Raw genomic sequence first — 23,917 nt, 5'->3', positions numbered from 1 at the left:
TTTAAACTAGTCCCACCTGTGGATAATGTGCTTGGTTGCTATCCCAGATTGCAGGCAGAACTGTACGTTACCTAATATTCAAATACAGTACAAAGCTTGCCTGCCCCATCACCAGATCTATGAGAATCTGTGGGATTATCTTGTGAAATAAACAAGACAGATACAAGCGTACTTCACTGTCTAGTTAGTTATAGCAACACAGGAGGGGCCAACTTGCTGCTTATGATGAGCACAGTGAAGGGACAGCTGTTTTGATAGGAAAGGGATGATTTTTCCAATTGTCTCACTGGTCTCTACCTGCTTGCAGCTGCTGAAGTTTGTTCCTGAGAAGAGCGATATCGACCTCCTGGAAGAGCACAGGCATGAGATTGAGCGCATGGCCAGAGCTGACCGCTTCCTCTTCGAGATGAGCAGGTGAGGGCTGCCCGGAGACCCAGGGACCAGGGTCATCCAGCTCAGGAAACGAGACTCTCATTGCGTTGTGATTTGACTTGTTCCGGGGCTTACTGTGAGCTTAATGACTCCCATTGCTTGAGCCAGTCCAACTGAGCCTCTAGTTTATCTATAAGAAAAAACATATAAAAAACAGTAAAACCTGCAATGGCTCTGTGAAAGGGTAGCATTATGTCCAAGGCTGGTGGAAAGCTGCAGTTTCAACATGCATGCACACTTTTATTAGCACAATAAGCAAACAAAAGATTTTAACGAACACAAACCAAAACCGCACCCAAGCTGTGCTCTCACATTACATCGTGTGAGAGCACAATCTGCTACTCTCAGCCTTTCCCAACAACAGGGGTATGAAACTTGGTATGGACATTTATTTTCATAGCATGTTTGTTTGCTATCCAACATACTGCACCTGCAGGTGCTGAAGACTTATTCTCTGAGCAATGCAAGCCATTTAAATATTTTTCTGTTCCCTCACCCCTCCATTCACGTCTCCCCAGGATTGACCACTACCAGCAGAAGCTACAGGCCCTGTTCTTCAAGAAGAAGTTTGCTGAGCGTCTCGCTGAAGCCAAACCCAAAGTGGAAGGTAAGAGGAGAAGGAGTGGGAGTGGGAGTAGAAGGGGGAGGGAGTAGAAGAGAGAGGGAGAGGGAAAAGGAGAGCGAGGGAGAGGCATCTGTATTCTCTGTCAGTCCTGTATTGCAGGGCAATTCTGTTTTTCCAGCTTTTTAGTTTTCAAACCATGTGTTTAACATTCATGATTCCAGATCAGTCATATGACCTGCTTTTGAACTCTGTTGAGTAGGTGGTTTGATAAACTGGTCTTTTTATATTTGGAAACTATTTAGTTCAACGTTAAATGACTGCTATAGACATCTAAGCTGATATGTCTGAATTCAGAGTTTTAGTTTTGCTGTACCTTCCTTGTGATATATCTAGTTCTGAAAACTCTGCTGTCCCTCCACAGCGATCCTGACTGCCTCATGGGAGGTCATTCGCAGTAAGAGGTTGAAGCAAGTGCTGGAGGTGGTGCTGGCATTCGGAAACTTCATGAACAAGGGCCAGCGAGGCAACGCCTATGGCTTCAAGATGTCCAGCCTCAACAAAATCGCTGACACTAAGTCCAGTATAGACAGGTACAGGGATCCATGTGTTCTCTTCTAGGGTTGGTATTATTAGATGCAGAAACAGCCTGAATAAACCCAATAGTAAATTATTATCAGCATCTAGACCCTTCTCTGGCATAGAGTAGACAGTGTGAGCTGAGCCACCCAGTAAAGCAGAGCATTGTGGGCAGAGAGAGAGATGGAGTGGAGAGTCAATTGGTTCCGAGGGATATTGTTTATTTGTGTATACAGGTACGAAATGTCCTGTGTGTTAATTAACACTTTCAATCCTAGCTTGGACTTCAAGATCCCACCTTATCTTAGCACCTTATCTCAACACTGACAACACCTGTTTGTTATTCCAATGTGAATCGTGCTTTAGTGTCTTATTGAAGTTACAGACTAGGGAAATGCTTTTGGTACATTTTTATAAATGTTTAAATGCCATGCAGGTGTCAGCATTTAAAAGTTTAAACCATATATACACACACACTAGTTCTGTTACATTATGATGTGTATGGACAGCCATGGTTATTATTTTATTAGCAAAGAATCCAAAATAATCAAATAACGTTTGAACATCATATAGACTTAACTACAGAGTAAAAAGAAAAAGGAAAAAAAAATCTACACACCAAAGTATGTATTGAAATTAGGGCTGTCACTCAATTGAAATGTTAATTTATGGCATTAGCTGTTGAACCAGTAGATCCATCTGTACACATTTTTAATAGCGTGGTTTTTTTTTGTTTGTTTTTTATATAATGATCTTATAGTGCATATGCCATCCTAAGTCACATTGGAATCTCACAGAATCCTAGGAATCAGTCTGAGGTAGTGTTTGTAAAAAATGTTGTCTTGTTAACATATACTCAGTAAAGGAGTTCCTTCTTCAAGACTGAAGGGGTTAAGTTAGATGACTAAAAAATTATGTATGGTCCTTATTATACTAATACAAGTCTAGATTCTGGCTAAGAGGTGTCAGGTTTGTTTATTTACTGCCATATATCATGGTAAAAGTATAGCAACGTGTTGTAAAGCAGAGGAAACATAGTGAATGCATAGTAAAACATAGGGAAGTTTGGTGAAACTTGGTTGACCACTGGGTCAGTTTGTATTGGATCATTTTGTTATAGTTTTGCTTTATTAGTTTTGTCTTTATTTTATACAGCACGTTTCATAGTGGCCCACCTTCACAAAGCGCTTTACAAGATGCAGTAACAAAAAGAACATCCATAATACTTAAAATACAGGTTTTGCATTAAGAATGAAAGTTTTTTTTCTCCACTGTGCAGGAATATCACCATGTTGCACTATTTGATAATGATCTTTGAAAAGAGTTACCCTGATATCCTCAATATACAGCAAGACCTGCAGAGGCTGCCAGAAGCTGCCAAAGTCAAGTGAGTTCAAACTGGCCTTGCTTTTGCTGGTTCGTTTGTTTTGTTATGAAGGAATGAGGATGTTGTCACCAGCTTTGAATTTAATTCTACTCCTTACTTACTAAATATCTTGATAACCCTGAACAGCTAATCATCTCCTCTTTAAATATATTTAAAAGATTTTAATGATTAGGCCACCTCAGTGGTACTCCAAAATGTTACTCATTATTAGGGTTGTACAACGACTAGGCTGGGGACTTTTATTGTCCAGTTTTCACAGGAGCAGTGGTACCCCAAATGTTACCACAAAATGACTGTTTAGGACAATTAACCCAAAACTTGTGACTGCCAAGACTGATACAAAAGGAAATGTTTTATCATTCTTGGTAGCCATCATTGGTATGGAATGATAGAAGAATTGGAACGTTCTATATACAAGCTTCAGTTTAACCGTATTGTCTGGGTGCCACCAATCAGGAAGGCTAGATAGAGAAGGTGTGTGTGAGTGTATTATCAGAGCAGGCTAACACTGCTGCCCTCTGGTTGTGTCCGCAGCTTGGCTGAACTGGAGAAGGAGGTTTATCACATTAAGAACGGTTTGAAGGCTCTTGAAGCGGTGAGTGGCCTCTTCATATCAAAACCATTACTGAGCCTACCCTGAGTTTCCCACAGTAGATACGTGGCAAAGTTTAATAAAGCACTGTGAAAAGCATATTAAAACATAGGTAAGCATGGTAAAACCCAGATAGATATGGGGAAACATAAAAAAAACATGGTGAATGCATAGTAAAAGCATGGGAAAATGGCACATTTCCTGTGGTAAACATTTAAAAGGGAGCACACAGACAGGCTCCCTTTGAAGGATGTGTGGGTTGGTTGCAAAGTCCAGCAGGAGGCAAGTCAATAAAAATGCAACAACTCACCTTCCCCCTCCCCCATCCCCCCCTCAGGGTTCAATACTTGAGCAAGCACCCAGGCTGACATTGTCAATGGTAATGACTCCTAATGACTTTGTAAATCCAGTCAAACGTAAAAATAGTGCAGAAGCAGGTCGCTTAGATTTACACACAAACACACAGATGCATGGTCTAAGGGAGCTGTCAATAAGGACACCGAGCTGCAGCACATAGAGGCTGGTAACTGAAACTAATGGAGAGGCTAATTCTCACTTCCTTCTTGCCTGAAACATCTGGGATTAATGCTGGTGAATGAAGCAGAGTAGTTCCTTCATGTACTGGACATACTGACAGATGGATCAGCTTCATGGTATTCCCAATTTAATCAGTGCCCCCACACAACATAATGGACTGCTGATTACTATATATCTACGTTAACCCAAATCACTTGCGTACACCACTCCCAAATAAACCATGTTATACACTTTATTAGGATCTGTGCCTAATATCTTGATCGATCTAATAAGTCTGAGTCCAGGTAGACAGGGCCTGGTAAAACAGCCAGGTAGTTATGTGAAGTCACATAAATCAAGGTGTAAGTATATTAATTGCTGACTGAAAAATAATATCTTGTCTGCTGTTTTCAGGAGCTGGAGTACCAGAAGAGCAGCATTCCAGAGCGAGGCGACAAGTTTGTGCCGGTGGTGAGCAACTTCATCACGGTGGCTAGTTTCCGGTTCTCTGAGCTGGAGGATCAGCTGAGCGAGGCCAAGGACAAGGTAACGACTGATATACTGGGCCAACTGTCATGTGACAAGCTTGGTACGTTCTTTTCCATAGAACAGCCTAACAACATTACCTCTGCAGCGTGAACGTTATAGTGATTGTCTGGTGGTACACACATGATTTCCCACAGCGTTCCATCCTGTAGGCTGTAATTTCCAGAATATAAACCCTTACAGTTTTACAAATATATAGAATGTGTGAATTACACTGGGATAATAGTATTCAATGTAGTCTGTATTGTATATTATGTTTTTGATGAGGTATGTATGTATATACAAAGTGTGCATTATATAACAGGTGTAAAGGGTCTGCATTACATGACCATGATAGTGAATAATCCTAATAGGTAGTTTACACTTACTTGGCTCTTGGTTACTTGACTATTGGTCTAGCGGAGATTGTGTGGGGAATGAGCCATGCTATGGTGTTCCGTGCCCATTATTGCTTCAGCTATATATATATATATATTATATATATAATATATATATTATATATATATATATATGATGTATATTCTGTTCTATATGTAACAGCCCCAGTCAACATTACTGTCAGCCTGCAAGAACTCTGGCAGACACTACACTGCTAAGCAAGGAGAAAGAAAGAAAGAAAGAAAAGACAGGACCTTTTGTATTTAACAGCTCTCTGGTAATAACTAAAACATCCCAGGGAAACCTGTCTGTTTTGTTAACAGATTTATTCCTTCTTGAGTGGCTGCCCAACGGTTTGGCTCAATCACTCGCTTGCTTGGAAACATGAAAGGAAGTGGTGATGAATTTGTTTTCTCGTCTTTTCCCTGGCCTCCCACCTCCCGGAAACTGTGAGGGTGTGGCCTGCAGGGTCTCAATGAGCCAATGCAAGAGAAGACAAGGCCCTGCCTTGAGGGGTGAGCTGTGGGGGAGGGGTCTTTAGTGCTGACGAGGGAGCAGACTGATGTCTTGGTGGTATCTTTCTGTTTTTTTTTCTGAAGGACGGTGGTCCTCATAAAGTCTAGTTAAGGGTCAGTGGAGACCACAGTTTGCTGTTGATACAATTTGGCAAAAGAGCCACTGTCCTCCCTTTTAAAAACTGGTTTTAAACATTCAGATAAAAATTAATTGAAAATCGCCACGTAAACGGGTGGTTTCAGAAAATGCAGTCCCATGCAAACCATTAATTTCTTTCTGTGCCAGTTACTTGTGTCAGAGGTCCTGTTAGTTTTCTGCAGGACATCAGGACCTACAAAATTTCAAACTCAGGCGTCCTGTGTCGTCTTTCTCGTTGTGTGAATTGACCATGTCAGAGTTATGTTAGAATTGATACAGCATTTCCAGGGTATTCGCCTCAAAGCGACACCAACCTTCACAATAAACCATAATATAATATTCAAATTGATACGATCTGTCCTGAGATTCTACGGTTCAGTAAACTGCTATTACTGCTCGTACCAAATTGGCGACGGGCGAAAATACAAAAACATAATCGTCGACTAAAAATGAATGCTTTTAATGGTGCCTTTGAAGATCTGTATGGAAATACATATCACTCAAAGGACGAAATAGTTATTCTAGCCTTTGGAAAAGAAGGTACAGCGAAATTAGTATTTAAAACTGGTTCCTTGTTTATGCACAAAAGTGCCTTCTCTGGCCACAACATTGTATTTCATTTTGAATTACCAACTTTTCTTGATAAAAACTAATCCACATCTGGGAGGTTGCTAGACGTCCTCTACTTTTGATCAACACTGACAACACCTGTTTGTTATTCCAGTGTGAATCGTGCTTTAGTGTCTTGAAGTTACAGACTAGGTAACTTTTGGTACATTTTTATAAATGTTTAAATGCCATGCAGGTGTCAGCATTTAAAAGTTTAAACCATATATACACACACACTAGTTCTGTTACATTATGATGTGTATGGACAGCCATGGTTATTATTTTATTAGCAAAGAATCCAAAATAATCAAATAACGTTTGAACATCATATAGACTTAACTACAGAGTAAAAAGAAAAAGGAAAAAAAAATCTACACACCAAAGTATGTATTGAAATTAGGGCTGTCACTCAATTGAAATGTTAATTTATGGCATTAGCTGTTGAACCAGTAGATCCATCTGTACACATTTTTAATAGCGTGGTTTTTTTTTTTGTTTGTTTTTTATATAATGATCTTATAGTGCCTGCCCTGCATGCAATACTAAACAATTAATAGACTGTACATAAAAAAGCCCAATGGGAATTTGGTCTTTTTAAAATCATTTGTATTATTATTTGTATCTTAGTAAATGTCTCTCTTTGTATTTGTGCTGCACTACCTGTGCTGGCCCTCTGGGCACAAAGTTAATAAAATAAACTTTATTTATTTATTTACATATTATATAAAGAAAAAAAAAAAAAAAATAATAATAATAGCACAGTTGCATGTGTTGCAGAATCTATGAAATACAGATTCCAATACATTGTTATAATAACGCTACTGTTCAGGGATTGGTATATATATTAAAAGATCCCCTTCTGTTGACAGATTACATAGATATCAAGAACATTAAAAAAAAAAAAAAAAAAAAAAAAAAAGATTTGCGTAAGTGTGCTGGTAAATTAAAGCCTATACATAATTTGTTTATAGGTATGCGTTTTCTTTGAATTATTTTTTTTTTAAAACCAGCTTCCATTTAAAATCGTTTTTATAAGTATTCACAGGGATGGAAGGGCTAAATAAATGTCAGCTAAAGTGTTCTCTTTATTATGGATGTTTGCTTTTTTAAAAACTCTATCCACAGTAATTTCTGAATGTTTTCAATTCAAATGATGACCCAGAGATACCATACCTGCTCCCTACCTCCCTTCACTGGCTGGTTTATTGTGTGCTTATTAATCTTCAGCTGCCATCTTCCCCCATCACAAGTAACTTCAGACCACACTCAGTGGCTGTCACTACTTAAAGACACTGTGGCAGAAACATCTGCCTCCCTCATTTTACCTTACAATTTGTGCTTGAGCGTTTGAAGTTTTGGGTGATTCATTTCCCAGCTGCAGCTTTAGAAATATAGATGATCACTAGCAAACCCATGTTAAAACCACTATCAATCAATCAATCTTTATTTTATATAGCGCCTTTCATGGTTGACCACCATCACAAGGCGCTTTACAAGATGCAGTGACAAGAAAATCCATAATACTTTAAATAGAGAAATGCATAATACATGCTTTACAGTAAAAACAAAAAAAAGCATAATATATTAAATACAGCAGAAAGTGCAGAATACATGAAATAGTATATTAAATACAATGGGAAGTGCATAATACATGATATAGTAGCAGCAACACAGCAGCTAACAGCAGATATCAGGCTTAAAGAGCATGGAAAGCAAGAGAGAACAGGTGGGTCTTGAGGATCGATTTTAAGCGAGTGACGGTGGGAATACAGACCGTCATAAATCTGTAGATGCTAGGTGCTTTGTAGATTTTGTGCTGGACAGAAAACTGTGTGAGGAATGACTGGAGGTTAAGGGGTTAATCAATTAATCCTGAACTCTAAACTATGCATTTGCCATTGTATTTCGAGTAATAAAGCAACTTGTCAATAATAAACTTGTCAGCTAAACCCTGAACCAGAGTTTACTCTGATTATATCAATGCTGCAATGTAAGTGCCCCCCCCCCCCCCCCCAGACCAAGCCCAGCTCCACTGTTCTTCAGTAGGGCTGGGCGAAAGCTGAGCTTGGCCACACTGCGATTTTCCATCATTTTGTAGCTATAGGAAGTTGAGGAGGGATGTATCCTGGCTTGTGTAACTGACAAATAATGGGCAGCTCTGAATGAAATCTAAATAAATTATAACGCAAACCATACTCCTTGCTAGCTTCACAGGAAAAACGCAGGACATTTGTTATTCCAATTTAGGCTTGGCTATCCCTTGTACTAGTCCAACTTTTGGGAAATGGGAACAGAATGAAATTGGAGGAGGGGGAGGAGAGGGAAGCTGTCAAAGACAAAGTACTTTTCCAAGTCAAACTGGCTTGGTCTTTTCTGTAGTACTTCTTAATTCCAGTACAGCTGTGGAGCTGAGAGTCAGCAGGGGAAGGAGCTTCCTTGATCAGGAAGCTGGCAGTGGAAAGCTGGCAGGGAAATGCAGACTAGGACAGGGGTGCCACAGGATGTGAATAGGAGAAGTCTTCAGATTGATGACAGTTGTTTGACAAGCTGTGAAGAATCTGCTAATGTGAATAGAATCAGGTTTTCGTCTACAGTTTTTTTTTTTCTCTCTATTTTAGCGGTTTAGGCATCCTTTTGCAGGACACACAGACACACCACACCAGGGTGCTGGTAAACCAGAGACTGATACCACAAGCAGACTTTCCCTCTTGTAACTGACCTGCCTCAACCATGTTTCTTTTCCCAGATCTGATCAGGCAGGAGAACGTTTCTAAAATCAACCGATAGTTGTCTCTACTTCTAATTAAATGTAACTGATGTAAACGTGTGCACCTGTTTTATATACCCACCTGCTGGGTATCCAATAGTAAACCAGAAAGTGCTTGTTCATTTAAAAACACTTTCAGTTTAAAAGTCCTTATGGTGCAATGTGTTCCTGTTCCCGCTCGCCCTCTCCCCAGAAGTTCTCTCTGAAACCCTAGAACTGCCACAGGAATCAAACCCTGTTTTGTGGGATATCTTTCAAAAGTTAAATAAGTTTGGAAATCTCAGACATGCCCAGGTTCAGGTCAGCATTGAGCTGCAATTGCAAGAATTAACCCATTAATTAATCAATTCATTAAAATGATTGCACATGCCTTTGCATGTAAGAAGATACTAATATACAGACTCACACTTTATTATTGAACTGCATGACTGTTAACATTTATGTAGCCCCTGTGATCTATTCCAGCTCAATCAGATCCCTCAGGATATTGTATCTGTCTGCTGAGATTAAATGAAAGTTCAGCAGATTCCTTTTTGACCAATCTGTCCCCCCAGAGGGATAAGGAAATGTAGTCCACTAACGAAAATACAGATGAAAACTAGGGACGGTTGTAACTGTCTGTCTTACCAGACTTCAATTTGCTTGTCCTGAATGTTACAGAACATGGTTTTGCTTTGCAAATGCTGTTTTCTGTTACTTGTCTTGTAAATTTGATGTTTCACCTCAGCAACACAGAAATGAACAGTAAATAAGTTTCATTTTAAAGGGATACTTAATTTTCTGAAGATTACATTTTTTGCTGTTTTAATATCCTATTTGTGTTTTCTGTCATTCTCTCATTAGATCATTATTTACCAGACTTACTAACTAATGCCCTTTTTCAATCACTGCTTCTGAAAAGACTCCTACAAGATATATTTCTGATGCAAGGTAGTTTTAGAAACAAAGAGCAGGGATGGAACTGTAATTTCTGCTCTTGTTAAAACTGTTTTGTATAGAGATTTTACATTTAGTAACTCGCCATTGCAGAGTGGGTACAAAGGTCACATCAGAAGAAGGGTATTTATTAATAATCCTGGTAACCAAGGACCCAAGAAGAAACAGCAATTAGAGAAAAATACACAACACACATACCAGTAAAAATAATTCCAGTAAATCTTACCTCATATATATATATATTGCTATAATCTCGTTTTGTCTCAGATTTTTCCAAATGGCAAAGGTGAATTAGATTTTCTTTAATGGTAATTTATTTAAAACTGTTGAACATTTATGAAACACTCCTTGCAGATGTTTTTAATGCTGAATCTCCGGTCAACTTCCTAACGTCGCATGAAGGAATTAAGTCTCCACTTCAAAGCAAATAAATGGCAAACATTTCTTTTTTTTCTGTAGAAATATATATTTAAAAAAGGCACACCTATAGAGACATTGTCTAAAAAAAACAAACAAATATACTGTCAGATTGATTTTCATAAAAGGACTCGACCTCTATGTTGGGAAGTACAGCATGGAAAAGACTACAAGATACATTCTCCAATTTTATTGTTTGAAAAAGCTATACAAATAATATTAAAAAATCAAGTACACGTTTAACATAACGTGTGCCTTTCGTATAGGAAATTGTGTGATTTTCAAAGTGATGGTAGTACATATTAGACACAATGTCTTTTTCTGTAATGCAAGTGTCCTGTGCTGTTTATTGTGGGTTTGTCAATGAGCTGGCTGCTGAACAGGACAGGCCACACAACTGTCGTGCATTTCCACATGAAAGCAGCTGGCAGCACATGATATGCCGGAGCGCTGGTGACTCAGATCTGGCACTCTAGTGCCCGCTGATGAGCCCGGCAGTAATCCTGCACAGGTTTGTGTTCCTAAAGGAATGAGGGGTTTGATTCTAACCATGGAAAAGAACCTTGGCATTGCTTTGGGCAGAACTGGATCAATGGTACAAGACAGCGTGGGAGCATCAGGAGTATTTGAAATGCATGAGCAGCAAGACTGGATCCCTCACACTTTACTAATGTGTGCTTGTTGCTAGTTTACTGTTTTCTGGAATTACCAGAGATTACTTTCCATTTTTTGACAGTAAACCATCCTGAGCCAAACTGATGTATTACGACAATGTCAATTTCAAGATATGGAATACGTCATCTGTTATTGCTTCAGTTTTTAAAATTTTGATGCATATTTGGTTTTCTCTTCTTCCTCTAGGGGAAAGTAAACCCTTTTTATCTTTAACTCATTGTTACTATGTTGCTTTATCATTGCATCACTCTGTCCCTATATTAAGTGGTGCTGTAATGGCCTGACATCTCAGTCCATTGGACTTAAAGAGCCTGTCTTCACCTTCACACTCTCTCTCTCTCTAGTTCTCCAAGGCCCTGCAGCACTTTGGGGAAGATGAGGGCCGCATGCAGCCGGATGAGTTCTTTGGGATCTTCGACACGTTCCTGCAGTCATTCAGCGACGCTCAGCAAGACCTGGAGAACATGAGGCGCAAGAAAGAGGAGGAGGAGCGACGCGCACGCATGGAGGCCATGGTGAGACTGTGTGTGTGTTGGAGGAGGGGGGGGGGGGGGGGGTGTTCAGACAGCGGGTCCAGAGCAACGCGGCATCACAGTTTTCTTAACTGCTGTAGTCTTCTTGTTTAGATTCACTTTGCATTATTATTTAGTTTCAGCCATCACATTTTTGTGACTTCTAAAAACGCAGAAGTTAAGTGTCCACGTGGCTTCAACAGTCGACACACCTGATTGTAACCATTAGTCAGTCCCCCTGCCCCCACTGGATGTACAAAATACATTAGTATGCAGTTCTATATAGAACAAATGGGGGTGGATTGGAAATGTTGCAGGGGGACTGGTTATTGGTTACACTGATGTACCAGCTATACTTAGAGAGAAGATACATTTGAGAGCCTTATTGAAGCCATGAGGGTGAAATAAATAAACCATTCATATTCATACCAAGTATCTCTAGTAGTTCAGAGACCTTTTCTGGAAATAAAATTAATACAGTCGGGATGCCTCGGGATAACGAGAGGCATTTGACATGACCTTGGGTCACAAAGAATGAAATCACATCACATTATGATGGAATGGTAAAAACATCATTTAAAATACGAGTGAATAGTTTTTGTATTCCTAAATACTGTTTTTATTTCTACATGAAATGAAAAATAATGAAATCAAATCTTATCACAAGGCGAGGCACCTGTGATGTTGACACACCAACTTTCTTTGCAACAGCAGCCTCCGAAACCACAGGAGACTCCTCCTCCTTCAAGAGTTCAACATGATTTACGCAATTTAAGTCACAGCGTAATCACGTACTCACTGCACTGTGCTACACAGCCTTTCTTCCTCTGAAAAGCAATCTCCGCTCATCATTTATCAATATACTATAACCCAATTAAACTAGCGGCGTCCCAATTTAATAACATTGGGAAGAGTCCGTCTCCCAGAGTTGTATCCCATTTAAGCAGAAATCCCGATTATCAGTATCCAGATTAGGCAGCACCGACTGTAATAATAACCGTAATGGAGTGCCATTTTATATTCACCGTAAAAAAAAAAAATGCAGATTTAAAATGAATATTTATTTTCCTGGTTGAAAAGCTGGATTATAAGATACTTAAAGTGCAGGGTGGCATACCACTTGTCGATGCCTGTACTTGAACTATTTGGATGTGAATGAATTGAAACCCAAATTCTTTTGAGCAGGTAGACGGAGGGCATCAGAGATAGTGAGTGTGTCCGTCTGAGAGACAGAGAGAGGGAGAGAGTGTGATAAAGTGCTTGTGGTCTTGCCAACCCAAGGACTGTGTGCTTGTGAATCAAGAGAACAGGGAGCATTCCATGCACTGCTTCTTTAAGCAACGTTTCAGCAGCTCCCCTCGGGAGTCCTGGGAACGCTCTCACACAGCAGCTCCAGAAGAGCTGCAAGTCTGGGAACTGACCACTATTCCTCGTCAGCAGCCTCTGACCTCACTCACACACTCACCCCCTTAACCAAACACAACCCCTAACCAAACAGACCACCTCCTCTCCGCAGCCAAAGGGAAACTGTTACTAAACGTACCATCAACAGCAAAAAATCTGCTTACGCTTTACAAATGCAAGAGAGTACCGGATAGAGTGAAACATTCACACACATTGGAAACAATCTGTCTCACAAGCCTGGGAAAAAAAACTTCGAAATAATTAAAATAAGAAAGATCAGACTCAGTGTGGTGCAATGCAGTATGTGTAGTGGATAATCTGAGTGTAGTACAGCTGGACTCTGTCAATCACTTCCAGTCTTTGTCATCGTCATTCCTACACAAGTGCCTTTTAGACATCAAGCACATGGGCAAGACACGAGGGAGGGCAGGTGTGTTTACATTGGGCTACATAGGTTCATATGCATGGATAACAGAGAAGAGTGCAGAGGGAATTAACTATTCTATACATTCACATCATAATTATATGTCTTTTAAACATTCTAAAATAATGGCCAAGAATCCATTTTGTTGTTAGTTATAGTAAGCGACTTCCAAAGCACCTAATGTCATTTCAACTGTAATAGCCTGTCAAGAAATTTAGATGCAATGAATTGTGGCAATGAAGGACACAGTTAAACTGTTGTATAGCACAGTATACAGTGTGTTGTGAAAACTATGATTAAATGGCAAAATGAGTTCAAATCAAATGATTTAAGCAGTGCAAAACTAGCAATAAACTGTTCAGGATATTAACTAAACTGCTTCATCTTGTGACTAAGTGCTAGTTCTGTTTTTCTCAAAGTTTGCACTAGCTTTGAAACAGGCCCTCATGACTACCATATAATGAACAGGATTTGTTTGTTTCTGTAGCTGAAGGAGCAGCGTGAGAAGGAGCGGAGGCTGAAGAAGACCAAGGCAGGCAGCATCTCGGAGGAGAGTGGCGAGTTCGATGACCTGGTGTCAGCCCTGCGCTCGGGGGAGGTGTTCGACAAGGACCTGTCCAAACTGAAACGCAACCGCAAGAGATCGGGGAGCCAGCTGGTGGAGGGCAGTAGCCGAGAGCGCGCTGTCACAAAGGTCAATTACTGACCAGTGAGTGCTGAGCTCCTACTCTCAATTAATATACAGATATATTCGTTGCAGGAGTAAACACAGGGCCACTTAAGGTAGATTGTAATGTGCTTTCCCAATGACTGCGGCCAGCCAAGCTGTCTTTTCACAGCCAGCCTGGAATGTAGAGAGATTGGGATCAGTTTTCCAAGTGCCTCTGCTCCACAGACTGCCTAGTGGATTGACTTTTTTGAGGGGGGGGGGGGGGGGGGGGTCATGACTGGTACTTTTTTTTTTTTTTTAAAAAGGATGACCTGATACTGGCTCACGTCCAGTGCCAAAGCAAAAAAAAAACTCATCATTTATGTATTTGTACAGAGAGTCGTGAAGATTCCACAATCCCACTTGCTTTTTCTTTTTTTTCATCACTACCCAACTTTGTGTTTTTAGAGGCTTGTGACTCACTTTCTGCTGAAGGACACAGTATTTTCCTCTTTCAAGGCAACTTCCTGGAAAGTTCTCATTTGTTTGGTGCTGGGGAATCAGCCAAGTCCAGAATTGAAAATCACTCAATGCAGTCTCCCGTGCACCACACCGCTAAGAAAACAAAGAAGTATGATTGCAAGTTTTGTATGTGTGTGTTTGTGAACTCTGTGGAGGCTGGAGAAGAATGTAATATCCTTCCATTAACAGTAGCATATTAACACAGCACTTCACTGCACTGCATTGCTAGTTTTACAAGCTTTCTAGAAACCACAATTCTGTACAGATAAATGACAAGATAGTTTAGCACTTGCCTAGCAGTGTTTTTCTGGTACTACTCTGTTGGTTGTCCCAGCTGATTAAATATAATATGTTGGCAGACTCCTCGCGGTACTATTTCCCATTGTCTTCTATATAGCACTACCATCAACAATGACTTTACACCACTGAAGAACCCTGCTGCAAGAACTTCTTCAGGAGCGCTCAAGAAACCTGCTTTTAGTCAGCTGTTAATGACTGTTAATAAGGTAGTGGTGGGGTATACTAGTACTGGTTGAATCCAGTACAGACAGACACCGTATTGTTGTTACATATGTAATGCAGTCTTGCACAAAGGAGGTAAACACATTTTGGTTATTATTTTTGTTGTTGTTTGTTAAAAGAACTTATTTAGAGAACATAACCAAAAGGACTAATTGTGATACTTCTAAGCACCTTTCATAACTGAGATCCTCCTGCAAACCATTTGCAAGTCTCTTGTTTGCTCTGCCTGCCTTTCTGTAGCAGAGGGCTCTCCTTTTGCGGGGAATAGTGAACTCCAAGGTAATTTGCAACAAGGACTAGATACAGCAGCCCTCTAAGTTCATTTTCTGAAACTGAGACAAAGGATTACAAGCTGCATAAATGTGGACACAAATGAGGAGAGAAGAGAAGAGATTATGGCAGCCAACAGTTTACCATTAGGAGATCAGGCCTGCTTGTCCTGGAAAGGAGAGGAGAGAGAAACAGATCAGAGATTTTGGAAGATACCGTCATCTCTTATTCTATTGCTGTGTCGCAGTACAAGTTTAAGAAAATCACAGTTCAGAGTTTATTCAGGGTCATTATGGGTCTGATTTGTCACCGCATAGAAGGAAGGAAATGGTCCCAGTAAAATGCATTTCCTTTCAGATGCTGTAAATATTCAGTCATTGGGTGCTGTGTTGATTTTAAGAGGATGTAAGCCATTTCGAAAGCTTTCCTGAGTTGCATCTGGAGTTTGTATAAAAGGGTAAGGCCGCACTTTTTAGGCTCCTCTCAGGGTGTTTTTGAGACCCTTATAGTTTCTGAAGTGTTAAGCCCCCTGGCAGTGAATATACAAGCATTATGGGTAATGGTCTAGCTTGTAATCATCATGGACTACTGTAGAAAAGGTAGTTGGGATAGGTTTGCTAAAGGGTTAGGGAAAGAAAACAAATGCAACTTCGGTCAGTTACTAGAATCATTGAACAATTTCAGGAGAAATTCAGTGAGTTTGGCATTTGTTTGAATGTTGTGATAAACTGAATTTTGTGGCACCCCTTTAGTGAATACAGAATTCTGTGCCCCGAAGGCCAGTCCTTTTCACATCATCAGCATTGCAACCATCTCTTTTTTGCATTAGCTTTGGTACTGTTTACTGGGGGAGTGAAAATTTGATTTTTTTTTTTTTTTATCAAGGGTTTTGGATCCTTTTTGTTTTTGAGCTAAAGCAGCACTCTGAAGAAACTGCTACCCCAAAAAAGAGGCTCCCTTCTGGCAAATTACTGCAGACCAGAACTGCCCTTTAGAACATGGAAAAGGTATAATCGCTGGAATGTGTTTTTCCTACATTGTACACCTCAAGTTCATCAGATGGCATTACCTGCTGGCAAACCTTTCTTACTTTATTAAAGCTTTATTCAAATGGAACACATAGGCCTCTTATAGTTTTTATTAAGTTATTAAGGGCGGTAAGTTACCTGGCACGTGTGATTCAGAACCCATTTCAGTCTGGCTTCTTAGTAAGCCCTTATATTGTCTCTCTTGGCATGATCTATATATTTCTTGACAGGCACCTCTGGATGCTGCAGCAGATATTAAAAAATACAAAACGCACAAAATCTTTCAACATTGTCTCTCTTCCCCTACCGCCACATCACCAAAGTCAATCATATCAGTGAGAATGGGCTAACTCCTGGTGAGTGAACCAGTATAACCATCGTGTTTATGGAGGTGTTATGACTGAAATCACTTTGGAATCATACCTCACATTCTAACATAAAAAAGTGAAATACTATTAAACATCTTTCTACTGAAGCGTTATATTGTTTTCATAAGAGTAAGTTTGAAGATTTACATGACAAATTATTTAGGAACAGTCCTGCAGGTATATCATATCCTAGGACTCCGGTGAGGATATATCCTACAATAACCCTACAGCCTACATCTTTTCAGTGGTTTCTACACAGTAATTATTAGGGGTCTTCCAAGATTAAATGTACTGGTTCCTTCACTTCCTTCCACGGAAACTGTTCATGTCAGAGAAGAAGGTTGTAATCCTAATCTACATGCTTCTTACTACATGCACCCTAATTCATTTAATTTTAGTTTTGCAATAAAATCTGTTGCACTGAAGTAAATGTGTCCCGTGGGCTCCTGGTGAAGTATGCCGTCTGTAAAGGTTTACACAAGGAGATGCTCCCTGTTTGCTTCATTCTGGCATGACACTAGAAGTACTGGCTCTTCTCCACGCTCTCCCTGTAATAAGCTAGTTGTGTTGCTGCACACAGCAGATGGTTAAACAATGTTCTCAGGATAGTTGTGATTTTTTGGGGGGGTGGGGGGGAAGAACACATCTTTCATACATTATTTATAATAACGTTTTTTGGATATTACGAATAATACAAGCAAGTGCTCAGTTGACAACCATAATCCAAGATGATTGGGGATCCAGACCCTGATTTAGTCAATATTGATGCCTCCACCCCAACCCCAGCAACAAATGACCTTGTCCAACCTTTGATCCCTCTCTTGCACTTTAAAGATTTCTGCTTTTCATTTCTAAAGATCATCCTCCAGAAATCGTTTCCTCCTAACTCATCCCAGGGGCTATATGGCCCTATAATCCCCTAAACTGTACCAATAGCTTTCATGATAGCCTACATTTTGAGATCAGGTCTACAGGGCCCCCCTGTATCCTCCTTCCCTCTTCACCGTTTTTACTTGAAGTGCCTTCCCTTGCTGAAGAAACCCTAACATTCCCTTGGATTGTTCTGTCAGCTGTGCACATGTGGCTTTAAGCTTCACCCATCCAGGCACCAGTCCAGATGTTTCAGGAAATACTTCCATTACTCCAATATTATGATTATTAATATGCTTATTCTTATGTATTTTTTAATCTTCAAGTGCCTATTTCCTTTAATATCGATACCTTTTTGTTCTGTTGTTTTTTGGCTTTTTTGGTGAACCTTTTTAAACAGGGGCAGTTTTAAAGGGGTGCAAATGTTTCATAAAGCAGGTACCTTGTTATATTTATTCCATAATTAGGAAGCCATTTTATGTACTCCCCTGCCAAACAGACCAATGCCCACACCTGTATACACAGGCTCATGGTACAGTATTAAAGAACAATGGTATTGGGGTCAGTCACTCTTCATTAAAATAGAGACCAACATATCCTTGCACTGAGGCTTCATAGAGTTAACTCTATATTAATCCAGCTGTGGTATACCCTCTAGGGTTATTCATACACTCACTTATTAGTATTACTACACACAATAAAAAATACAGTAAAATAAGGTTCAGGGTTATAAATTGTAGGGTGGCGGTATTTAGATGCGCAAATGCTCAGATCATAAAAACAAATGATGTGAAGCCTCACCTGTATCAAAAGTACTCTCACTATCACTAAAACTAATGTAATCATTACGCCCCCTAAGCATAGCGCGTGTGTGTGTGTGTGTGTGTGTGTGTCTATATATATATATATATATATATATATATATATATATATATATATATATATATATATATATATATATAAAATGTTATAAAAAAGGGAATAAAAAATAAAACAGCAATAATAATAATAACACTGATAATAACACAACTTGGGAATTATGTGTTAATGATTGGGACATTGTATAATTAATTTTAATATAAGTAAGATCACTGATAACATTTAAATACAAATGAAACTTTAAGTGTGCACTTGCCATGCTCAATCCTGGTATAGCAGTAGAATTCAGATGATGCAGCATTAACATTCAATGCCACCGACGGATTTCCGGTGCTTAAACTTTACTGCCAGTATCGCCAGAAATACGGGTCGTGCTTTTACAGTTTTTTTCCCTCTGATATTCTTTCTGGATCATCAGAAGAGAGATGTTTGCTGTTTTTGAAGATTCAGCCAAACGTATCTGCTTCCGTTTGCTCATTTCAACCACTAAATAAACAGCACGATTCTATGAGATTAAAATGTCTGTTTCGCTTCAACCGATTGCACGAGATTACATGCGAGTCCACGTTACGAAGCCGATGTTTTGCAAATCAGTGGTAACGTGCATTAAACTGCGCACGCCAATGGTCACGTGAGTAGTCCACACGCAATGAAAAACTATCAGCATCCATGGTTGCTGAGGGAAAAAAAAAGTACACACCTCTACTGGCTCCAGAATTTAATGTTGTTGCAGCTATATGAGGTACCCTGCTGTTGCATGCATGGGGGAAGGCAGTAGCAGGGCTGGTAGGTGACATAATCACATGCAAACACATAAGCCCGATATACACTCCTTGCAAAGGAGTCGGATCTTTTGTACAGCGGTATCTGCGCTATGCTTTAGTGCGAGAGATCCTGGGTTCACGCCCGCCCTCCGCCTGTGTGTGGATTGCCTAGCCCTTTGTGATGCGCCTGCCTGCATTAACCAAGAACGCTACATTGGTGTCAGAAGTGGACGCGGGTACCTCGGCACTCATTCGTTGGACTGTAGCCTCGTTAGCAAGTCCGGGGCGGACTTGAGGCTGGCAGGGGAGAGTGTAGTGTGCACAGGGGAAGGCAGCAGCAGAGCTGGTAGGTGACATAATCCCATACAAAGACATAAGCCTGATATACGCACCTTGCAAAGGAGTCGGCTCTTTTGTACAGCGGTATCGGTGCTATGCTGGAGTGTGAGAGGTCCTGAGTTTGCTCCCACCCTCCACCTGTGTGTGGATTGCCTCTCCCTGTGTGATGCACCTGCCTGCGGGAACCAGGATAGCTACACTGCCATATCACCAAATTTACACCTCTGATTATAATACCTAATCAGAGTATGTTGGCTCCAATAACAATATGAGAATGTCCCCAGAAAATGAAAGGTCATCAATTGTATTTATCACTGACCAATGCAGAAGGCAGCATCCTGGGTCAGTCAGGAGAAAAACAATGAGTCTCTAAAACAGGTGTGGGAGTAAACAAGTTTGTTAATCATTCACGACATGCTGATCTTAGCTAGCAGGGAGATGCTGTTTGAGATCTGGCTGTTTTCGACTCTGTTTTCGGCAGTTTTCTTTCCAGGTACATGTGTGTTTGTGTGTGGGATTGTTTTTTTCTAAATCGGTGCTATCGCGATGGTTTTTATTGAGTGTTGTGCTAAAAAGACTGTATTATAGAAATGAAAATGTATAAAGCAACGAAATATAATTTTTGAAGTGCAAAACTAAATAAAAAGCACACTTGCAAGGGCTACTGGACTGGAGACAGTAAATGGGTGACTGTGTAACAGACTTCGCAAAACAACAGAATTATCCCATTTACTGAATGTCAGCACTGAGATGATGTGCAAATATATATATTTTAAAGCTGGTCCCTGTACATTAGGTTGCTATTTGACTGTCTATACAAGAGCATGTTCCCACTTTGACTTTAATCGTGTGCCAATCTAGGGTCTGGAATATGCTTAGAAATTTGTATGGGGATTAGTTTTGATGCTTGCTAGTTTCCCACTTTCTTCTATTCTAAACTATACAACAGGAGCTATATAGTCTTTGATGAGGTGAAATAACAATTTGTAACCTTGTGCATAAAGCCCTGCATACAGGGCCATTGTTCAGCAACAGCCGAGATGCAAGTTTTAAATAGCTCATACGGTATCTGGCACAATTCATTTATAATGAACTAAATATCTAGGTAATATAATTACGGTCAGATTTTATATTTGTGTTTCTTCTCTTCGGCTGGTTGCACCCCCTCATAATAATTACAGTCAGATTTTTATACTTGTGTCTCTTCTCTTCAGCTGGTTGCACCCCCTCATAATAATTAGCATCAGATTTTATATTTGTGTCTCTTCTCTTCGGCTGGTTGCACCCCCTCATAATAATTAGCATCAGATTTTATATTTGTGTCTTTTCTCTTCAGCTGGTTGCACCCCCTCATAATAATTAGCATCAGATTTTGTATTTGTGTCTCTTCTCTTTGGCTGGTTGCACCCCTCTACAGCTCCCCTTTAATTTGATGAAGTTGGTATTGTTAAATGGTTAATATTTTTTTTAAGCCAACTCTTATGAAAGTTGTACAGTTGTGTATGTTTTGTACACAGTTTTAATTGTTAAAAAAATAAAGTTAAGGAATGTCTAAGTAACCTGTAAATCTATTTATTTGCCTTGCCTTTATATATATAATATATATATATATATATATATATATATATATATATATATATATATATATATATATATATTTTTATATATATATATATATATCTTTATTTTTTATATAGCGCCTTTCATAGTAGACCACCATCACAAAGCGCTTTACCAGATATGAGACTAAGGTGTGTGAACTGTGTATCAGCTGCAGAGTCACTTACAACAACATCTCACCCGAAAGACGGAGCACAAGGAGGTTAAGTGACTTGCTCAGGGTTACACAGTGAGTCAGTGGCTGAGCTGGGACTTGAACCTATATATTATAAATGGTTTGTATTTTTTGAAATGCCCAGTACCCTTATCCTTTGCTCATCTTTTTAATTGTTTGTTTTGTAGGATTATAATAAAATAAAACTCTGCCCCTAACATTACGGTTGCAAATTGATTGCGTGTGTGAGGTCACCTCTGTACATCCCAATAAAATTCCACATTTCAGCAGCTCTTCAGATGGAGCTGCTGCTATATCTCAAAGATATCTCCCGAAGGCATACACTACACATTTCTGGGAAAATGTATCTTAGAAGCCACGTCTACTCCAGAAAACATCTTCTCTTGTTTCTGGAAATAAAGAAACATTCAGTAAACAGGAAGAAACATTTACAAACATGGTTCCTTGTGTATTCTGGACTGTATGGACACATGCTCCCAGTCCCATAGAAGAGTTTACCATATTGTTTTTGCAGTTTCCCTATGCTTTTTCTACAGTTATACAATGCAATTACTATAGTTTTCCATGTTTATTAATATGCTTTTCCTCAATTGCCTTTGCCATGCTTAGCTTTGATTTAGAAGGGATAGGGGGCAGAACTTACTGCATGCCATGCAATCTGGGAGCCTGAAAAGTGGGCAAACATTGTATAGTAAGTTGTGGTAAATTGAAGTACAATGCATCCTTAAATTTACAAAAACCACAGTTTGTGAAGCAAACACATTACTTGCGACTGGAGCAGGGCCCTGATTGTGAAGAACGGGTGTGCTTCATAAACAAGGCTCTCCTGTCTTTTTGTTTTCTTATTATTATTCCTCATGTTGAAGATGCAGATCTTACAATAATACAACACGCATACATTGGTTGTTTTTTTAAGACAGTACAAGTGGCAGCGCTGCAGACGTTTCAGTTTCCTGAACGTCCTCCATTCCATATGTGTTTGGATCTACTGTACTGCAAGCTAGGTATAGTTACATTAACGATAGCAACATACTGCAGTATTTGCTCTGTTGTTCATGACAGTATTCAAATAAACACAGCAGTAAACTGTGGTACAATGCAGTAACTGGTGCGGCAAAGTGGGGGTTGCTTTGCCACGTTCAGGACCTTTATCACGGTCGTCTAGTGTAAAAAGAAAAGAAGGTTAAAAAAAAAAAAAACACGGCAGTGCCTGTATATGTATTCCTTTACAAAATAAAATATAAACAAACCCTAACCCTAACTCCACTGAGTAAACTTTGTAAGATCCTGGTCCACCGGTCACCAAAACCAACACTTTTGCAAATATGATTACCTTTTTGTTACAGGCCTGTCCACACAAGCTTTCTCCACAGCCTTTACACTGACACGACAAACAGTTAGACCGACTATATGTAGGCAGGTGTCATTAATTATTAATTTAATACCCAATCATCCCCGAGACATTCTAGGAATGTAGTCCCATACGGAACCCCTGGACTACATTTTTCCTCTTTCCTCTGCTACCATCAGAGGGTTGCAGCTTTTACTACAGTTAACGGCTTTACATTTTGAAATACTATTGTGAGGGATTTTCATTACGACAAACAGTTAGATACACTACATCTGTGTGAAGTGTTTGAGAGTCATACAGACCCCCTGCTGTTTCTTGTTTAATTCGGGGCACTGCCAGCTCAAAGAGAGCTGGCAAAGTTTAAAATTAATCAAATGAAAGTGCAGAGGACAGAAAACACGGCTCTGTTAGCAGACAGGTGACATCAGGAGGTGGGGGTGGGAAGCCCTTGGACTCTGTTGGTACTCTGCTCTCATTAAACTAACTCACCAAGGCTTACTTTGTAGGAGCAGGAACAACACTATTACTGATCTTTGTTTGGTTATGATGAAAATAGAGGTGCAATCAGTTTCCCAATGGAATATCAGACAGACATCAAGATAGAGAAAAAACATTCTTGTGCTCTTGTCTGATCGCTGCTCGAACACTGGAATTCAGCATAACAGAGTGAAAATGCTGCACATGAAAAATATGTAAATTGTCAATCAATCAATCAGATTATTTTTCTATCCCGTCATTCATAGCAAGCACAGAACTGTAACAAAAAGGTCTGTGGAGTTTGTCGGGTTTTTTTTGTGCACTGTTTAAAAGTGACTTATTTTGTGCTTACCTGATTCAGGAAGCTGCAGTTTTTCACCTGTAGCACTGCCTTCTAAATGATCGGTAATTAAAGTGCAAAAATTATGCAAAGAACCTGAAGATCTTTGACACTTGAGTGCTATATTTGTGCAAAGTCTGTCGTTGAAGTGGGGGGCTCGGGGGTCCAATAACCCCACAATCATTTTCAAAGACCCTCACGGTAAAATAGGAAGTGACGGCATGCTAAACAACATGCGTTTGGAAACAGCACGTGGCTCAGATTAACAGATATGAATGTAGCGTTATTCAACAACTAAACTACACTCTTTCAATTAAACCCAGTCAAGCATTGCCACTGATGTCACTCGTGAG

General features: G+C 39.7%; 1 protein-coding gene across 4 annotated transcripts in view; it reads left to right on the top strand.

Moving 5' to 3' along the window:
- The window catches only part of LOC121316220 (disheveled-associated activator of morphogenesis 2-like), a 122,842-nt gene extending 106,373 nt beyond the window's left edge, over positions 1-16,469 (top strand). For all 4 annotated transcript variants that reach the window (XM_041251134.1, XM_041251135.1, XM_041251132.1 and 1 more), the window contains 8 exons: positions 308-414; positions 951-1,039; positions 1,419-1,587; positions 2,853-2,960; positions 3,495-3,555; positions 4,483-4,614; positions 11,395-11,565; positions 13,878-16,469. In XM_041251134.1, the coding sequence (XP_041107068.1) occupies positions 308-414; positions 951-1,039; positions 1,419-1,587; positions 2,853-2,960; positions 3,495-3,555; positions 4,483-4,614; positions 11,395-11,565; positions 13,878-14,096 (1,056 nt within the window). In that variant the 3' untranslated portion in view covers positions 14,097-16,469. The remainder of the gene's footprint in view (positions 1-307; positions 415-950; positions 1,040-1,418; positions 1,588-2,852; positions 2,961-3,494; positions 3,556-4,482; positions 4,615-11,394; positions 11,566-13,877) is intronic.
- The last annotated feature ends 7,448 nt before the right edge of the window (positions 16,470-23,917 follow it).

This window comes from Polyodon spathula, chromosome 5 (genome assembly GCF_017654505.1).
Source record: "Polyodon spathula isolate WHYD16114869_AA chromosome 5, ASM1765450v1, whole genome shotgun sequence".
Taxonomy (NCBI): Eukaryota; Metazoa; Chordata; class Actinopteri; order Acipenseriformes; family Polyodontidae; genus Polyodon; species Polyodon spathula.
Note: the sequence above shows the minus strand (reverse complement) of the source record. Positions and strands in the feature narration are given on the sequence as shown.